Below are 19,868 nucleotides of genomic sequence, written 5' to 3'. Positions count from 1 at the left end.
CCTTCAATAGGAGGCATCAATATTGGTGGATTGATGAGACATTGTTTAATCTTATCGAAAGCGATTTGGCATTCCTCATTCCATTCCACGGGTTGGTTCTTCCGGAGTAGCTTAAAGATGGGAGTGCATGTGTCAGTCAGCTGAGATATGAAATGAGCTATATAATTCACCCTACCAAGAAATCCCCTAACCTCCTTTTCTATCCTAGGGGGAGACATTTCTATTATGGCTTTGGCTTTGTCTGGATCCACTACTATCCCCTTTTCACTAACGATGAACTCAAGGAGTTTTCTTGATCGAACTCCGAAAGTACATTTAGTAGGGTTTAGCTTTAATTTGTACTTACGGAGCCGATTGAACAGTTTTCTTAGGTGGATAAGATGATCATTTTCGTCTTTCGACTTAGCAATCATGTCATCTACATATACCTCTACCTCCTTGTGGATCATGTCACGAAATAGGGTTACCATTGCTCTCTGATAGGTTGCCCCTGCGTTTCTCAAATCGAAAGGCATCACCCGGTAATAGAAGGTGCCCCAAGGAGTGATGAAAGAAGTTTTCTCTTGATCCTCGATGGCCATCTTGATCTGGTTATATCCTGAATATCCGTCCATAAATGAGAAAATAGTATTCGTAGATGTGTTGTCTACGAGCACGTCAATGTGTGGCAGTGGGAAGTCGTCTTTAGGACTGACTCGATTTAGATCTCGATAGTCCACACAAACCCGCACCTTCCCGTTCTTCTTTAGTACGGGCACTATGTTCGCAAGCCATTCAGGATACTGAGATACGACCAAAAACCCAGCATCTAGTTATTTTTGGACTTCTTCCTTTATTTTGAGGGACCACTAAGGTTTGATCCTTCGAAGTTTATGCTTTACCGGAGGAATCCCATTTTTTATGGGTAATTTGTGTTCAACAATTTCACGATCTAATCCTGGCATGTCGTGATAAGACCAAGCGAAGACATCGACGTATTCCTTCAAGAGGTCGATCAATAGGTTCCTAAACTCTTTTTCCATCCTTGTGTCGATTGATATTTCCTTTCTATCCTCTTCTTGCCCTAAATTAATCTTCTCAACTTCCTCTTGAAAAGGTTGGATTATACGATTCTCTTGGTCCATCAACCTTTGCATTTCGGGGGATAGATTCTCCTCATGCTCGAGCGATACATCACACAAGTTTAGATTTTGCTCAACTTTGTTTCCTTCGGCCATGTTCACTAGGTTCTGTATTTAGGTTTATAATTTTAATGCATGGATGACGAAAAGAAGAAAATAAAGAGAGAAAATAGGATAGAGACAAATTTTAAATGACGTATTTTATTATAAAAGAAAAAAATTCATTACATCCCTTTATTGTAGAAACCCACAACCTTGGGCAGAGTTGTGGGTTAAAAATAGTGAAATAATAAAACTCATAATGACAGAAAACATGAATCTCTAGTAGGCATCCCTTCTCAGGCGGTCCTCCAACAGCACTGTTTCACGACCTTTAATCTTCATGCTTAGGGAGCGGCTGCTTGTTGATACTAGGCGTGTCCGTGTCAAATTTTAACCACCCGGCGTCAATTAGGCCTTAGACTCGAAGCTTCAAGGCCTTGCATCGCTCCACAGAATGTCCTGGGGAGCCAGAGCGATAATCGCAACGCTCCTCGGGGTTGTACCATGGAGGGAAAGGGGGGCTGAATTGCTTCGACAGTGGGACTCGTACCAACATGGAAGCCTCTAAGAGTTGAGGTAACAGTGCCGCATAAGTGGTTGGAATTTTATCCACCGTTTTCTCTTTCCACAACTTGGTCTGTGTCGTGCCTCTGCTCTTTGGAGGGGTGGTGGCTATGGTGACTGCATTGATCCCATCCTCCTTCTTCTTTCCATAGGACTTCTTGTAGTCATAGCTCCCGGGAGCCTTTCCTATTTTACCACTCTTCAAACCCTGCTCCACCCTTTCACCTATGGTGACTATGTCGGCGAAAAGGGTCGAGGTATTCCCTATCATCTTATCATAATAGAGGCCAGTTAAAGAGTTGATGAACAAGGTCACCATCTCCTTATCAGAAAGCGAGGGCTCTACTTGTGCAGCCAGCTCCCTCCACCTCTGTGCATAAGCTTTGAAAGGTTCATCCCCTTTCTTGCTTAACCCTTGCAAATCAGACCTGTCGGGGACAAGATCAATATTGTACTTGTATCGCTGCAAGAAAGCGTCAGCGAGCTGCTTCCATGTTTGGATCTTTCCTCCCTCCAGCTGCATGTACCAGTTGAGGGCCGCATCCGATAAGCTTTCCTGAAAGCAGTGTATCAGTAGCTTCTCGTTGTCCACATGGGCAGCCATCTTTCGGCAGTACATCGTCAAATGCATTTTAGGATATACTTTTTTAAGTCAGGATTTTTGAACTTGTGCGGGAATTGGATATCCTGTACCAAGCACATTTTAGCGGCCTCCTGAATGTCAAAGCTATGACCTTCCACCGCTCTTAACCTCTCTTCAAAAGCATTTAGGTGGTCTTTGGATGCGTCTCCTACGTGACTAGCGTTGTAGTCATCATGTTGGAGCTTGCTCATGGTTTCGCACATTCGAGCCATTTGCTCCTTGAGCTGCCTAAGCTCGTCATTCAGCTCGCGGTTCCTTTCCATTAGTGCTTCCATAGCTTGTCTTTTTTGAGTCCTCGTGAGTACGGAGTGTTGAGAAGCCACCTTCGAGGGATAACAATCGATTTCTATTATGCTTGTTTATAGATCTATTGAAGGAGATTACTGACAGGATGACGCTTGCCCTTATGAATGTAGATGTCCCTTTTCGTAATATCTTACGATATGACAAAGGTTACACCGATCCTTAGAAGGTCGGTCATCATCGGTGCCCCTTTTTGTAATAATATTTTACGATATGACAAAGGTTGCACTGATTTTTGTCGAGTACTCCTACCGATTCTAATATATGTATAGCATATAAGCGCCTCACTATATTTTGTGTATATTTTTAGAAAAAAGAAAGGGATTATGACAAAAGGCAGGAAAATTTTTTATACAAACAACTATGCAACAATCATATGCTCAAACAATCGAACATCCACGAGCGGTATAAATCCATGGTCTGTGGTTCCTGTAAGAAAAGTGCATTGTATAGGACAGTTCTAATCTCACTGGTCTTAAGGCCCCCAAGGTGCCCCCATTATAGGGACCCAGTATCTCTATCGCGTCACCTGGCAAACTCTAAGGTCTGTCGCATTATTTCGGGCTAGAGTAACAGGTTATCACCTTGAGTGTGATTTCCGGCAAGGCTTGCAGGCTCCAAGGCCAAACTTGGGCCGGTCGTACGTCAACCACTCCCTATGTGTAATACCTTCATGCCCCCGGGTGTAGGGGGACTATTGTGTGCAAGGGTTTGTGTACAATTTTTATTCCAAACAAGTGCTGAATTTAAACAAGCAAACAGATATGAAAGCCAAACAAATAAAACAAACAAAATAAAGGGGAAAAAATATTTAAATTATTATCTTTTATAATGCTAATTTCATCATTTATATGGGCCTGACCCTCTTAAAATGGTCCCCAGTGGAGTCGCCATCTGTCGCAACCCGGATTTTTTCGATCTCGCGACTAATGGTTTTGACATACTTCTAAAAGTCTCATCAATTAAGAAATTCCCGGACACCAGACTAATCCTTAATTAATGGTTTTAAAAAATGAGTTCATGGAGTCGCCGCCAATGTTTTACTCAAAACATTGGAAAAAGAAAAGGTTTTTAAAAAATCCAATAATGGCCTTGATAACCAGAATTGGGTTCGGGGGTCGGTTACGTGTAGGGAAGGTATTAAGCTCCCCTACAACGCCCTTAATTGGTACCTTATGGTGAAGTTAGCATTATAAATGATAATAATATAAATATTAAATCCCTTTTTATTAATAATTATTTACATGCTTGAAATTTAAATTATACAATTAATTCTAAAATGTCTACATGCTTATTTTTATTATAATTGTTTATTATAGAGAAGAAATAAATAAAAAAGGGAGAAAGAGATTAACTGAAATACCTCTTGAATGAGCTCTATTGAATCTTTAAAACAGGAAGATTTTAGGTGCTTTGTGGCAACCTTTCACACTACAATGCCTCACAAAATCTCAAGAAATACAAAAGAGAGGGGGAGAGAGAAAAAGAGAGAAATTTCGTACTCTAAAGAGTCTGGACGAAATCTTTGGAGTCTTGAGAAATGAGCCCAAGCAGTCAGTCTATTTATAGACTTCAGAAAGGGTCCAGAACGGCCCGTTCCAAAATCGGAACGGCCCGTTCTAGATATGGTCGTTCTGTGTTAATTTTGTAACTGGAACGGCCAATTCTGAAATTGGAACGGCCCGTTCCAGGGATAAAATTAACACATCCTTTGGTAGACTAGAAGGTCGTTCCAAAGAAAGGTTTTTAGGCCTTTTCCTTAACTTGGAACGGCCCATTCCAGTTTGGGAACGACGCGTTCCAGTAAAGGTTTTAACCCACTTTTTATAAGCTTGGAACGACCTGTTTCGATTTGGAACGGCTTGTTCCGATCTTGGAACGGCCCGTTCCAATTTAGGGTTTTTGGCCCTTTTAGAAACTTGGAACGGCCCGTTCCGGTTTTGGAACAGCCCGTTCCAATCTTCTAAAATCAGCTTGTTTGGGCTTTTGGGTCTTCTAAAGTCTTGTCTTGTTGTTTGCATGCTTCGGGAGCTCCTTCCCTCCATAACAGAGGTCCATTTCCTTGTTTGTATGCCCTGAAAGAAATTGGGTGTCTAGAGCAACATGTAGAGAAAGTTAAGAAAAGTGAATGCTCTAATATACGACAATATTTGCGCTCCAAAGGAAAAAACCAAATCAATTTAAAAAAATAAATAAATAAGCCCTAGCTTTGATATGTTTATTGAAATAAGTCTTCTTAGAATCCAATATAGATTCTCACTTAATATTGTCAAAATCTATTTGAGCATTCATAGATAAACAAATCAATGAGACTGATATTTATTAATTCTCAACTTTCTTTACATTCTGCATTACATTCATTTAGAACATATTCTTCCTTGTAAAAGAATAAATGAGAATAAAAAGGGAAATTAACCTATGTGCGTTAATCGGAAGTAACAGAAAGTAAGTCACTAGTAACCAAGTCCACAGGATGGAACGGGGCACGCTCAATGGTGAAACTAGTTATTATCCAAGGGGCAAAGGGAAAGGAATGCCAAAATTAACTATCAAGACGTCAGGCCTTTTCCCATACAACAAGGATGAAGCTGTGTTAGGGGTCCGCGAGAATCCAAGCATCATCATCAAAGGACCCATCCAACATTACTAAGGAGGAGGACAAATCTCAAACATGTAGGGCAAATGGATAGAATTTTCTTATCAAGAAAATTATAATATGGAAAAGGAGTATCATGTTTAAAGACATTGTTTGTCAAAAGCCCGCTAGGACGAAAACCCGTAAAGGGCATCCTACGCAAAAAATTAGCGTTCAAAAAAATAAATAAATAAAGAAAGTCAAAAGTCCCTGTCGCCACCGGCCCAAACGGGCTTTCAGCATTCGCGAAGGATGGTTAGACTCTTTTATTTGTTTAAAAATATGGATTGCTAGAATGACTTATTCTCAAACTGAGACCTTGTCAAACGAACAATTTTATTAAAAGGCTCACCAATCCATATTAATCCCAAGCGGGACCCTCCATGGATTAGTGGTTTTCGCAAAAGGAGGGTTCGTGGAGTCGCCACCAATGTTTTACTCAAAAGATTGGAAAAAGGGATAAGGCAATTGATTTTATAAATCAACTTTGGCCATTACAACCAGAGTTGGGTAAGGGAGTCGGTTACGCGTGGGGAAGGTGTTAGCACCCCACAACGCCCCTTTCGGGTTCCCTATGACAGATTATTTCTAAAATAACAGTGTAAAATTACTAAATTACCCCTATTTATTCTACGCAATTATAAATTAACTATCTACATGATGACAGTTTAAATATGCACACAGAAAGCAGTAAAAGGAAGGATTTAAGAAGAAACCTTTGAAGCGTGCTTTTATATATTTCGTAAAACTGGGAAGCTTTTTGGCGTTCCCTCGCTCTACAAGCCCGCTCGCTCCCTCCTATAAAATTTTGACTATGGAAATCCGGAGGATTTCCCTTCGACTAGGTTCGAATCTCCAAGCTAAGTGCTCGGAATTCCAGAACTTTGTCGGATCAACTCTCCGAGTGATTTCTAGGGCAGAACACTGCTCAAAAACCCCAGAATACTCAAGGAGGGAGTCAAAACTGAGTGTCAAAGTGTGGAATGACGTCCAATTGACGTCATATTTATAGGGAATAGGCGCAATACGGCCTACAGAAGCAATACGGCCGTATTGAAATTTTTGAACTTCAATACGGCCGTATTGAGTTCAATACGGCCGTATTGAAATTCAGAAATTTCAATACGGCCGTATTAAATTCAATACGGCTGTATTGAAGCTTCAATACGGCCGTATTGATTTCAGTACGGCCGTATTGAAGTTTCAGAAACTTCAATACGCCGTATTGAGTTCACTGCGGCCGTATTGAAGCTTCAATACGGCCGTATTAAGTTCAGTACGGCCGTATTGGGCTTCATTCCCTCCACTTCCTTATTTTGAGCTATTCTAAGACCTCTAGACCTACAGAGAACCCTCCTAGGGCCTTCCAGGAGTCCTTCTGGCTGATCTTCCTTCAGTCTTCGAGAGTCTTCAAGCTTTATTTCCGACCCGGACAATTTTAGGGGTCTACAGTCCCGATAGGATACGTCCTATGCAAAAGTTAGGGATACAAAAAAGGTAATGTCTTCCAGAGTTGAATGTTGAAAGGCAGTTCACGTATCCTTTCAAAAAAAAAAAAAAAAGAAACAAGACTCCATGAAAATTCTATGCCAAAACTCTATTGTCGCTCCTACCTACAGTCACCTCCTATGAAAGGCTATAGATACATCAAGCAAGTGGAGGACTAGCTCTAGTCAAATCACCCAGGCCTCTCTAAGGGGCAACCTCCTTCTACTTCTCTGAGTGAATCACAAACTCAGGGCATGCCCGGGCTTTTGAGCTACATTAAAAAGGCACGTGTAAATCAAAAATATTATCTTTAATGCCATACATCTTTCTACTTCAATTCTTTTCCTCCTTCAACATTCTAAGCCTTGTCAACAAACCTTAACTGAACACGCATATTTGACATAGGGACGTCATTAAAAACAATGGCTTAATACACGATAAGAAACACATAAAGATCAATCAAATTTGACGTGACTTGTGGATAGAAGTCCAAACAAAATGAGTGCAAGGGCATCCCTCTTTAATGAAGGAATGAAGAATGATCACAAATGTTGCAAAAAAAATAAAAGCCCGACAAGAAACCCACTAAGGGGGTTGCGCAAAAGTTAGGGCAGGGTCCGCTAGGAGACTCACGAACAGAAAGAAAAGCAAGGATCGAAAAGGAAATGTCTGCTAGGAAACACATCTCAAGTTACCTAGACAAAAGTTAGGACAAAGCAGCATCCCTAACTAAAAACCGAGAGGCAGTTCGGGAAGATCATTTAATCAATAAGCAACCTCAAGTCATTGTTTAACTTTGAAAGGAATATTACGCTAATGCAGAAAATGGCTTCCTTACTTTGAATGTGCTTGTTCATCAGCCTAAACACTAGCCAACCTCGGCCAGTCGTTCTTCTAAAATCAACAAAAAAAATCCTTTTAAAACAAGTATTTTGAAAAATAAAAAAAAATATTCCGTTCTTTCTCTTTTCTTGACCGATATGGCATTAAGATAGTATTGAGAGATACACGGAATATGCACAGTGAACACTCACAGGGAAAAGTTGGAGGTGTCCTAGAACAGAGTCTAGGTACACCTGATCTAAGAGCTAACATATCATAACCAGTACAAATGAGAGGGTTGAACTACAAAAACCTCAAGTTCAACAATCAACACTTGGAGTGAATTCGACAGGACTAAAGGTTGACAATCCATGTCATCGATTAATGCGCATAGATCAATTTCTTGAAAGCAAAAAAAAAAAACAAAAAAAACAAATTTGCATTTTAAGCATTAGCGTCGAGACATCATTGCATAGCATGCATATGGCACAAGGATGCACAAAAATGGTATATATATATATATATATATATATATATATATATATAAAATCAGAAAATTAAATCCATTCATGTGCATCCATGCATCCATGCTTTATACTTGCCATGGGGCATCCACAACCATCCATCGACAATCAAACAATCGATCATCAACAAACCAAAAAGACTCTGCATCACACCTGGAGAGGCATCACAATACTCACACGACAAGGGCAGCACCAGAATTCTTGTCACCCATCTACTTCTTTGCCCACCAACATAGGGGAATATCAAACATCTCCTGCCTATCCACCTAGGGCCAGTCTTTCATCCCACAACACCAACAAGAAAAGCCAAAAAGGAAACACAAATTCCAATTGACAGTATTTGAACAAAAGACAAAAGCAACCCAAATTAAAGGCATCACGACACACCTCTTGCCCAACATCCTTGGGGCAATATCTACCACAAGTCAAGCAAACCAATGAGGGCACCGACAGTTTTCTTAAAATACAACAAAGGTCTGGAGAGACTGTACTCACATCCCAATCCAGTAAACGACAAAGTCGTGAGGGAAAGGTCTGGAGAGACTATACTCGTATCCCAATCCGGTATACGACAAAGCTGTGAGGGAAAGGTCTGGAGAGACTGTACTCGCATCCCAATCTGGTATACGACAAAGCTGTGAGGGAAAGGTCTGGAGAGACTGTACTCGCATCCCAATCTGGTATACGACAAAGCCGTCAGGGAAAGGTCTGGAGAGACTGTACTCGCATCCCAATCCGGTATACGACATAGTTGTGAGGGAAAGGTCTAGAGAGACTGTATTCGCATTCTAATCCGGTATACGACAAAGTCATAAGGGAAAGGTCTGGAGAGCCTGTACTCACCTCCCAATCCGGTATACAACAAAGCCGTGAGGGAAAGGTCTGGAGAGATTGTACTCACATCCCAATCCGGTATACAACAAAGTCGTGAGAGAAAGGTCTGGAGAGACTGTACTCACATCCCAATCTGATATACGACAAAGCCGTGAGGAAAGATCTGGAGAGACTGTAATCCAGTATACGACAAAGTTGTGAGGGAAAGGTCTGGAGAGACTGTAGTCATCTCCCAATCCGGTATACGACAAAGCCATGAGGGAAGCTAAGCTACGAAAATACTCCCTCTTCAACAAGCTACAAATAAAAGAACAAACTATCACAAGAGAAACAATGGAACATCTACTTGAAGATCGAAAATCAGGTGTACAGTTCGTCAGCCTTGTTACCCAATAGAGTATGCAAGCAACACTCAACTGCTCTAAAGGGCGAGGACACGAGCAAATACACCTATCCAAGAGAAGGAACGTAGAAGCGCCAACACCAAAGAGACGAGGAGGAGACCTGGACGAAATGTCTACGTCTTTACTTGCCTTTGGAAAAGAAACACATAGCTACTCCAAAGGACAAATAAAGAGGGGCAGCTGTAGACACCCAATTTCAACCAGGGGCACACAAACAAGGAAATGGACCACCGTTATGAAGGGAAAGAGCTTCCGAAGCAGGCAAACAACAAGACAGAACATTAGAAGGCCTAAAGGCCAAATAAGGTGGTTTTAGTAGCCTGGAACTGGCTGTTCCAAAATCGGAACGGGCCATTCCGAACCCCGGAATGGGCCGTTCCAGTATTAGAACGGGTCGTTCCAACGTGACTAAAACACCTAAAGAGTGCTAGGCTGGAAAGGGTCGTTCCAATACCAGAACGGGCCGTTCCAAACAAGTCAAATTTGGAACGGGCCTTTGGAACGGGCCGTTCTGGAAAGGGCAACTTTGTGTTAATTTCCACTCTGAAACGGGCCATTCTAGGGTGCGTAATTTGCACATAACAATTGGCCCAAAACGGGCCGTTCCGAATCCGGAATGGGCCGTTCTGGCCCCTTTCTGATTCCTATAAATAGAAGCCTCGGGCACAATTCTCAGGGCAGCCAGAGAAATTTCGAATAAGACTCCTTTGAGCACGAAAATTCTCTATCTTTCTCCCTTCTATTGTATTTCTTGAGATTTGTGTCACATCTCTATCTTCTCTCTCTCTCCTATTGTATTTCTTGAGATCTGTGAGGCATACTGTAGTGTGAAAGGTCGCCACAAAGAACCTTCTCCATATTTAAAGATTCAATAAAGCTCGTTCAAGAGGTATTTCAGTCAATCATCTTCTCTTCCTTTTATTTCTCATCTTTATCTTTTTTTTTGTTATAATAAATGTCATAATGTAGATATTTTAGGGTTAATCGCTTAATTTATATTTTAAGCATGTAAATAAACATTAATAAAGGGGATTCAATATTTAATTTATTAATTCTTATCGTGTTAATTTCATCATAGGGTACCGATTTAGGGCGTTGTAGGGGTGCTTAATACTTTCTCTACTCATAATCGACCCCCGAATCCAATTCTGGTCATCAAGGCCATTACTGGACCTTAAAAAACCTTTTCGTTTTTCAATGTTTTGAGTAAAATATTGGTGGCGACTCCATGAACCTATTTTCAAAACCATTGATTAAAGATTAGTCTGGTGTCCTAGCATTCTTTAATTGATGAGATCTTTGAAAGGATGTCTAAACCATAGGTCGCGAGATCGGAAATTTTTGGGTTGCGACATTGAATATGTTGAAAGTGACTGGTGAATTAATGGATGAGATTAGAGAAGCCTACGTGTTAGATCCTTTCTTAGTGAACCAAGTGGAGAGGATTGGTAAGGTTATAAATAGTGTAACACCCTAGTTTTTATGCTTTTTAATGAGGGTAATTTAGTAATTTTTAGGGTGACTTAGTAGCCCAGAACGGGTCGTTCTCAAATTGGAACCAAAACAAGTGTGATTTAGTAGCCTAGAACGAGTCGTTCCCAAACTGGAACGGGTCGTTCCAGACTACTAAAATGGCCTACAGATTCTAGTTGGGAACAGGGCGTTCCCAAATTGGAACGGGGCATTCCCAAATTGGAACGGGGTGTTCCAAATTACCAAAAAGGCTTATAACCCTAATTTTGAACGGGTTGTTCCAAATATGGACGTTATGGGTTAAATGCAACCCCAGAATGGGTCGTTCTGGTTTGAGAGTAGGCTGTTCTGGGTGTGAATTTTACATATTCCGTTAGAGTCCAGAACGGGCCATTCTGGATTTGAAACGGGTCATCTGGCCACACTTGATGCCTATAAATAGAGCGCTCTGGCACTCCAAAAAAAAATGCACCTTTCAGTTCTGACTTCTTTTCCTTCTACACTTTCTGAAGACTAAGGGGAACTCAGAGGAGGAGATTAGCAAGGCCTTGTTTTGGTTTCAGCTCCTGCTTATCGAGGTAAGGGGGAGTGAGAAATCTCGCTTTGGGTGTGAGAATATCTGTTGGGTAGTTGGATTGGCCCCAATCCTGTATTTTTTGTATGCTCATGTATGAGGGATTTTTCCCCAATTGCATCTGTTTTGCTTATTGTTTTTCTTATATGCAATTATTTGTATGATCTGAGATCTCTATGGGTTCATGTGGGAACCCTATTAAAAATAGGCAAAATATGAATGTTTTATGTTTTGCTTTCTGATTACTTTATTGTGTTCCCTTTCAAATGTAATGTGTGAATATGTAATCAATTTTGAGAATAAAGATGTTTTGATATGAATCAGAGTGCTTGCGGGAAACCCTATGAAGTAAATTTAGGAATATGATCCTTGGATGATTTTGAAGCATTATGTGTAAAGTGGATGATGACTTTATGTTTTGGATAATTTATTGGTATGATTTATGTACTATTTTGATGTATATGATTACAAAAAGATCCTTGTATGAGACTGTGAATATAACGTGATATTATGAAATAATGTGACATGATATATGATGAGACTGATAAATGAAATGTTGGTGAAATGTTGCATCAATGAAATAGTGAATGTGTGACATGCATCATGTGCATGATGAAATTTGAGGTATGCCGCTTAGGCCGCATACCAGTGAGGTGTACCTTGGGTCACCAGCGATGATGAAATGATATGATGAAATTCCAGGTATGCCGCTTAGGCCGCATACCAGTGAGGTGTACCTTGGGTCACCAGCGATGATCAAATGATGTGATGAAATTCCAGGTGTGCCGCTTAGGCCGTATACCAGTGAGGTGTACCTTGGGTCACCAGCGATGATGAAATGATGTGATGAAATTCCAGGTGTGCCGCTTAGGCCGAATACCAATGAGGTGTACCTTGGGTCACCAGTGATGATGAAATGATGTGATGAAATTCCAGGTGTGCCACTTAGGCCGCATACCAGTGAGGTGTACCTTGGGTCACCAGTGATTATGTATGGGTATTGTTTATATGTGATTGGTGATGGTGACTTGTAATATGTTTGTTGTGTGTGTGCGTGTTATCTATCTTTTATTTCTGCACCTGAACTTGAGTGAGATGTTACTCACTCCCTTGTTCTTTGTATATGTTTAAATTGTGTTGCAGGTGATCATTAGCATGAGAATGTGGGTGATGAGGCTTAGGCTTCAGTTGGGCATGCTCTGATAGGATATGTGACATCGAGGCATAGCTAGGCTTAGTTTAGGATGTTATTTCCATTAAACTATTTGAAAACTCAATTTCAATTCTTTTTAATTTCATTGACATGTTATTTGGATTAAGTTTATGAATGTGAACTCTTTACCCTTATATGGTTGAAGATTTGGTTTTTTAATGATAAAGAATTTTATTTTTATAATTTTTCTACATGTATGTTGGGGTAGAAGGTGTCACAAATAGCCCTTTACGAGTGGAAGTTGATGATATTTTGAGGTTCAAGGATAGAATTTGTGTGCCTCGTAATCTCAAATTAAGGAAGATGATCTTAGAGGAAGGTCATAAAAGTATTCTTAGCATTCATTTAGGAGCTACTAAGATGTATCAGGACCTTAGGGAGATATTCTAGTGGCCTAAGGTGAAGAGAGGAGTAGAGGAATTTGTGTACTCGTGTGTAGGATGCCAGAAGTCTAAGGTAAAACAGTAGAAGTCTTTAGGATTTTTACAGCCTTTAGACGTCCCATTTTAGAAGTGAGACGGTGTGTGGATAGACCTTGGTTGTAGGTTTGCCTATAGATGCTTAAGAAATTTGATTCTTTTTGGGTTATAGTGGATAGACTCACCAAGTTTTCTTGTCTTACCTTTATTGATAATAAATATTCCTTAGAGAGATTGATAGAGTTGTACATCAGTGAGGTAGTGTGGTTATATGAGTTTTCCTACTAGTCCGTCCTGAATGCTGACAAGTCATATAGTTTCCGAAAGGGAACTAGAGAGACTACAACTTATGAATTAGAAACAAGATGCGAGGAGCCTACCCATTTCTGTTTTTAGATAAATTTCAGGGATGAAATTTCAAAAAGGGAAGGGGGAGAGAATTGTAACACCCTAATTTTCATAATTATTTTAGGGAGATTTAGTAGCCTAAAACGGGTTATTCCCAAACTGGAATGGGCCGTTCCAAACTACTAAAAAGGCCTATAACCCTAGTTAGGAACGGGCCGTTCTTGTTTAAGAATGGGTCGTTCTAGATGCGAATTTAACACATGATGAAAGGATCCAGAACGGGCCGTTTTGGCCACTTTTGACATCTATAAATAACAGACTCTGACATTGTTTCTGGACACACTCCCTGAAGACCAAGGAGAAACAAGAGAAGGAGATCAACCAGATTCTACTTTAACTTCATCTTCTACTTATCCAGGTAAAGGGGCAGTGAGAAACCTCGCTCGGGGGTGTGGGAATAATTGTTGGGTAGTAGGATTCGCTCTAATCCCTTGCTTGATGCATGCTTCTAGGAATAGGCAAGATATGAATGTTTTCTATTTTGCCTTCTAATTGTTTTGTTGTGTTCCTTGTTGAATGTGATGTATGAATATGTGATTAATTTTGAAAATAAACAAGTTTTTATATGAATTAGAGTGCTCTATGGATTCTTGAGAGAACCCTATGAGAAACAAGCAAACTATGAATGTTTTTTATTTTGCTTTCTAAATGTTCTGTTGCGTTCCTTGTGTGATGTAGAGTGTAAATATGTGTTTGATTTCAAAATTAGATAAGTTTTGATATGAATTAGAGTGTTTTGTGGGTTCCTGTGCAAAACCCTATGTAAAAACAATTATGAGTATGACTATGTGAAATGTGAACAAATGATATGAGACATGATGCGAATGACATGCTATTGTGAACACTATGACTATGAGAATGTGAAACATGATGAAATGAGATAAGCTATGACTATGAGAATGTGAAATAGGATGAAATGATATAAGCTATGACTATGAGAATGTGAAACGTGATGATATAAGACATGAAATTCCATGACAAGTAAAATGATGAGTCCATGAGTTTGTGAATGTGTGACATGCATCATATGCATTTACGTGGCTGGGGTACGAAATGGAGTACATCGTTAGGAAAGGCCCTCCAAGTGTGAAACATCTTGGAGGAGTCCTAGGGGATAGTGCAATTTGGAAGGCCCATTCTACCCGTTTGTGTGCATGGGACGTATCTTGCGCGACTTTGGTATCTCGACGTGACCCTAGCAGTACATCCTTCTAGTTGAGAGTGCACGGTTGAGCCGACATGTACTCCTAGACTACTCCAGGTATGTTGCTTTGGCAACATACCACGTGATATGTGGTTATGAGACAAGTAACTGGGGCCACATGCATGCATTTATGAGTCGAGTACATGACATCATTGCATGATGAATTACTGTTTATGTTTTACTATCGTATGTATAATTTGAATTTGCACCAGATTAATGTGTGGCTATGACTGTGCTTGTTATGATTTGTGTGTGTGTTACCTAACTGTTACTTTTACACATGAAACCAAGTGACATGTTTCTCACTACCTTGTTGCTCTTTATATGTGTTTAAATTGTGTTACAGGTGATCATCAACATAAGAATATTGGTGATAAGGCTTAGGCTTCAGTTGGGCATGCTCTGATAGGATATGTGACATCGGAGCATAGCTAGGCTTAGTTTAGGATTCATTATTGTATTTGTTTTGGAAAGACTCATGTTTCATTTTTCTATAAATTCCGCACTTGACCATGATTTAAGATTACGAATGTAAATTCTCTACTCTTAGGTTAATGGAACAATTGTTTTAATTCTAAAGATTTTATTTAACCCAAGAATATGTTTTATAATTATTTTATATGTATGTTGGGGTAGAGGGTGTCACATTCTAGAAAATACATTTTCAAAGTATGTAAAAAATAAAATTTTAAAAAATACTTTCTAGAATACTAATTTCACTATTTGAGAAAGTACTTTATGGAATATTGAAATTAATTTTCTAGAAAGAAATTTCATATAGTAAATATAATGTTGAGATTTATAGAAATGTGAAAGAGGAGAAAGTGTTAATGGAAAAAAGTACATCTCGCTCGATACCTTTGACATTGTCAAGGAAGTTGTACATGACTACAACATCGTCGCATACTAGTTCAATGGTCTGAGTGCATGTGAAAATTGAAAGAGGGAAAGGAAAAAGAGTAATGTAAAAATAAAAAAAATTAAAATTATCTATTAAAATAGGTGAAGAAAATGGAGAAGACAATGAGATGTACGTGATAACTATAAAAGAGGGAAAAAGAAGTGTGTGAAAAAGAAAAAGAAAAAGAAAACTCTAAATTTAAAGTTATAGTTGTAAAATTTAAAAAATTAGGAAACAAAATTAAGGATACTTTAGAATTTTCTTTAAAACAAATAAATGAGATACACTTATTAATATATATATATCAAGCCAATTTTTTAATTTCAAAGTCTAACGTACTTTAATTTCTAATTAGAGGAAAGAAAAAATTGAGTTAAGAAGCCTTTTGCTCCGCTTCTAAAAATTAATCCAAACAATAAAAATTTATAAGAATCCCTCCTTCCCTTGTTCCCAAATATAAATTAAATTTGTTTTTAATCTCTTAAATTAAAAATTAATTTTTTAATCTTTGGAATTTGAAAAATAATCTTATTTTATTTTCTATGCTCAAATGGTGTGGGTGAATCTATCAAATAAAACTCACCTGTTACTGAATCCTTCACACAAACTTCACTTATTAATATCCTTATTAATGAAAACATTATATTATATCTCGTTGATACTATATAATTATTTCAATTTATTTTTGTTAATAATCTATTGGTGACTTGAAGTAACTAAAATATATTTTTTTAAATTACATGACAAAAGAAATTAATTTTCAATTTGAAAGGCACAAACATATTTAGGAAATATGTGCGGTACTTAAAACATATTTATATTTTAAGTCTAAAATGAATGATATTTCTCACATAAGTTAAAACTCATGAATCTCAACCTTTTCCAAAATTTATCATTTGATCTCTATATAAGTGCTTATACACTTACAGAACCTGGAATTCTAGCCTTAAAATTGTCTTAACAGAAGGGGTTTCAAAACTGAAAAAAAAAAAAAAACCTAATAATACATTAACCAAAAGTAGGTCGGAGTTGCATAATTATATTCAGAACAAAAAGTCAACAGGGACAGCTGATGCTGATGCTTGATGTGTAATTCTAGACAAAAAAAGACCCTGAAAAATAGGCCTTCTAGATTATATATACTAGGGAAGTTACTTCACTCTTGTTAAACAAACTCTCTTTTATCATAACCTAGCTTGATCATCATTTCAAGGTTGGAATACAGACTTGCATTTTTAAACCTTGAAGTGCTTTTCAAGGATGGTTAGAGGAATGGCTGACTAAATTCTTCACCTTGAGCCTATTTTTTAAAAAGGAAAAAAAATCAAAGAAACTCACATTTTGAATATGTTACATAAACTTTAGGCAACAAGGGGGACATAAGGCTTTTGTGGGGACTGCAAGTTGCACTGGGTGTACAATATCAGTGGAAGAGCCTTCATTCACATGCATGATCAGCACAGCAAAAGATAATTGATACAATTAAATCACATAATAGGCACCAGCAAGTTATTAATCATAGAATAATGCTATATTAAGGAAGCTATAAAAGTAATAAAACATTAAATGTCATTTATCTATTTCCTTCTTTTTTTAATCGAAGCGGAGACTTATAATCGGCCTTACAAGGGGAAAGGGAGAGATTGTAGGAGGTAGAACTTTTGGACTCAACTCGTTCTGCACAGCTTAACCAAGTGACCTGACTTGAGGGGACAACATATATCCATCTAAGTGAAATTTTATATTACTATTATGTTCTATAGATCTTGCAAAATAATAATATCAAACTGGAGAGATAAAAAGTAGCTATTGAGAAAACCATTGTTATTTGTCATATAAGTAATAAGTGATACATGCACAATTTACTGGTGTATTTGTTGTTAGAGTAACCAGAATGAGAGGAATATTCTGTACAGTTAACTCTACACAAGTGACCTAAAACAAGCATAAAAACAAAACTGGGAGGAAAACAGAAAGAGAAAAATACCAACAAAAAATACTTTTGATTCTCACATGGAATTGGCACCATATACTGAATAACTTGAAACCATCGCTACGGCTCCCACTTCATCTTCATAGAATGAAGCAAACATCTTCAGGCACATATGGCAATGTCATTGTCTTAGGCATCTATTAATAAACTCCGGCAAAACTCTTACGGATGAGAGACAAACCACAAGAGCAGAACAGAACCATGAACAAGATTCATAGTACTAGTCTCATCTGAAGAGGAACCCTGGTTACACTACTCTGTACATCTGAAATTGCTTATATAAACCTGCGATTGAATAACTACCCTCCCAATTCTGAAACCAGGAAGCACGGTGAACCCCACCTTTGCCCTCCCCTTGTGCGGCCAGGTAAATCTCTTTGTGACATCTTCCATGTATATCATAGAAAACTCCACACCCCTTTCCACCTGAAAAATCTCAACAACAGGATCAAACGCATAGGACAACTTATGCAGTGTCCAAACAGCACTAGCCATTCCAACAAATGCCTCATAGAACATACTCAACGACCTCCACGAGTTCAACACCGCCTCCTTCTCCTCCAAATTCACAAAAATGGAGGACTCCATCGAAGGATGGATGAGCCTCTCGTACTTGTGCTCGCAGAACCGCGAAAACTCGCAACCCGGGTGAATCCCCAGCAAATCCATCGGATTGCTAGACACATGCTCCAGCAATTGTTTCAAACAACCACTTCTGTCCGACACCGTTTGTTCCAGTCCGAAATTTAACGAATCAAAACCATGAAACATCCCCAAACAAACGTACGACAAAAGCGCGTACTGGTTGTGCCCTTTCTTGGCGTAATCGACGTTGGGATGAACTGCGTTGGCCGCTAAACCCAAATCCCACCCTGCTTTCCTCATCAAGCCGATCAGAATCTTGGTGAACCTATGCGTCGCTCTAGAAGAGTCGTGCAACAAGGAATCGAAAACCTTGACAGTTAACAGAACATCACAAGAGGGGTTCAGATTCAAAGTGTTGGCGCAAAGCTTCTTGGTCAAAGTCACGTTACCACTGCGAATCTCGTCGAGTTTGGCTCTGAGCGCCACCACCTCGTCGTGCTTCTGCTCCAGTTCCCACTGCAAGCGGTTGGAGACGGTGCCGAGGGTTCTCAGTTTGCTTTGGTTCTCTTCAACCTCAGCCTCCAAACACGACCCAAACGGTAAACCGGGACCCTCGGGGTTGCAGTAGAATTTCTTTAACTCCGAGAGCCTCTGGAGGTGCGAGACCAACACCTTGTCCGCGCTCGTCACGTGATCTTCCACGAACGGCACGTGTGCGCTCTGGAGCTGGAAGTAGGAAGCTTCGAACGCGGACACGGCAGCGAAGACCGAGGAGATCAGGCCGTGCGTGGTTTCTCTAATCTGAGCTTCGGTTAGCGGTGCCGTCTTTTCGGCGATCTGAGGCGGAGTCGGTGGCGGCGATTGCGGCGGCGGCGGCGGGGAGTAGTTATGGGAGGGGTCGGGGTCGGGTTTGATGACGACGACTTTTTGGTCGGTGATGATTTCTTCGGCGGAGTCGAGGAGGGAGAAGCCGTCGGAGTCGTCGAGGGGGGAGGGGTTTTCGTCGGCGAAGAACTCGAAGGTTTTGGTCTTGAAAGCGAGGGCGAATTTCTGGAACATTTCGGAGATTTGGGGGGGTTTGGCGGAGGAGGCATCCATTTCTGGCATCATGGTTTGGGAGAGAGAAAGGTGGAATTGAATTCTACTATGGTATTGGCCTATTGGCCTGTTGGGGTGCCAGCTACTAGTGAATGATGATGGACGTGGGAATGTGCTTTGGATGTCTTGGAAGGAAGGGCACATGGGGTTCGGTAGTTTTTTCCAATTTTCAGACATTTGTTTTAACTTTTTTTAATGGGAGGCTGTTGGGGCATGTGTGTAGTACTACTACTTCTCTAGGTTATGAGTCACTTTTGAAAGGAATATTGTGTTATTCCGATTCTCGTTAACGGTAAAATGGAAGAAAAACATGCCTTAGCGGAGTTGCTAATTCGCTTCATTCCGACCGTTAATCTCTACTTTTTTAGGAAACTAATTTACCACTTATTGCATACCATCCGGAAGTGTCAAGAATGGTTTCACTCATTCGGAGCTTCCTTTAAGTTACTATAAATTATTTCTCTACTCCCTCAAAAAAAGTACTATTTTGAAAAGTGGTGATTATACTTAAAAAAAAAATATTTGATGTCTAAGTTAATGAATGTTTGAATTGCTTGTGTCTATTATTAAAAGTAAGGTTACCTTTTGAAATTGAGATCCATGTATATATAAATGAAAAA

At 39.5% G+C, this 19,868-nt stretch overlaps 1 protein-coding gene across 1 annotated transcript; it reads right to left on the bottom strand.

The window, feature by feature from the left end:
* Positions 1–17,381: 17,381 nt before the first annotated feature.
* On the bottom strand, positions 17,382–19,530 carry LOC109791950 (protein GRAVITROPIC IN THE LIGHT 1). Its single transcript, XM_020351319.3, has one exon. It carries the CDS (start codon positions 19,423–19,425, stop codon positions 17,818–17,820), a length of 1,608 nt encoding a protein of 535 aa, XP_020206908.2. The 5' UTR covers positions 19,426–19,530; the 3' UTR covers positions 17,382–17,817.
* Positions 19,531–19,868: the final 338 nt, after the last annotated feature.

This window comes from Cajanus cajan, chromosome 4 (genome assembly GCF_000230855.2).
Source record: "Cajanus cajan strain Asha chromosome 4, NIPB_CcT2T_4, whole genome shotgun sequence".
Lineage (NCBI taxonomy): Eukaryota > Viridiplantae > Streptophyta > Magnoliopsida > Fabales > Fabaceae > Cajanus > Cajanus cajan.
The sequence above is the reverse complement of the archived record's forward strand: the minus strand, read 5'-3'. Positions and strand labels throughout refer to the sequence as shown.

Excerpts from the sequence above, each read along its gene's own strand:
- LOC109791950 (XM_020351319.3), bottom strand. The coding sequence starts at position 19,425 with ATGTCTGAAAATTGGAAAAAACTACCGAACCCCATGTGCCCTTCCTTC.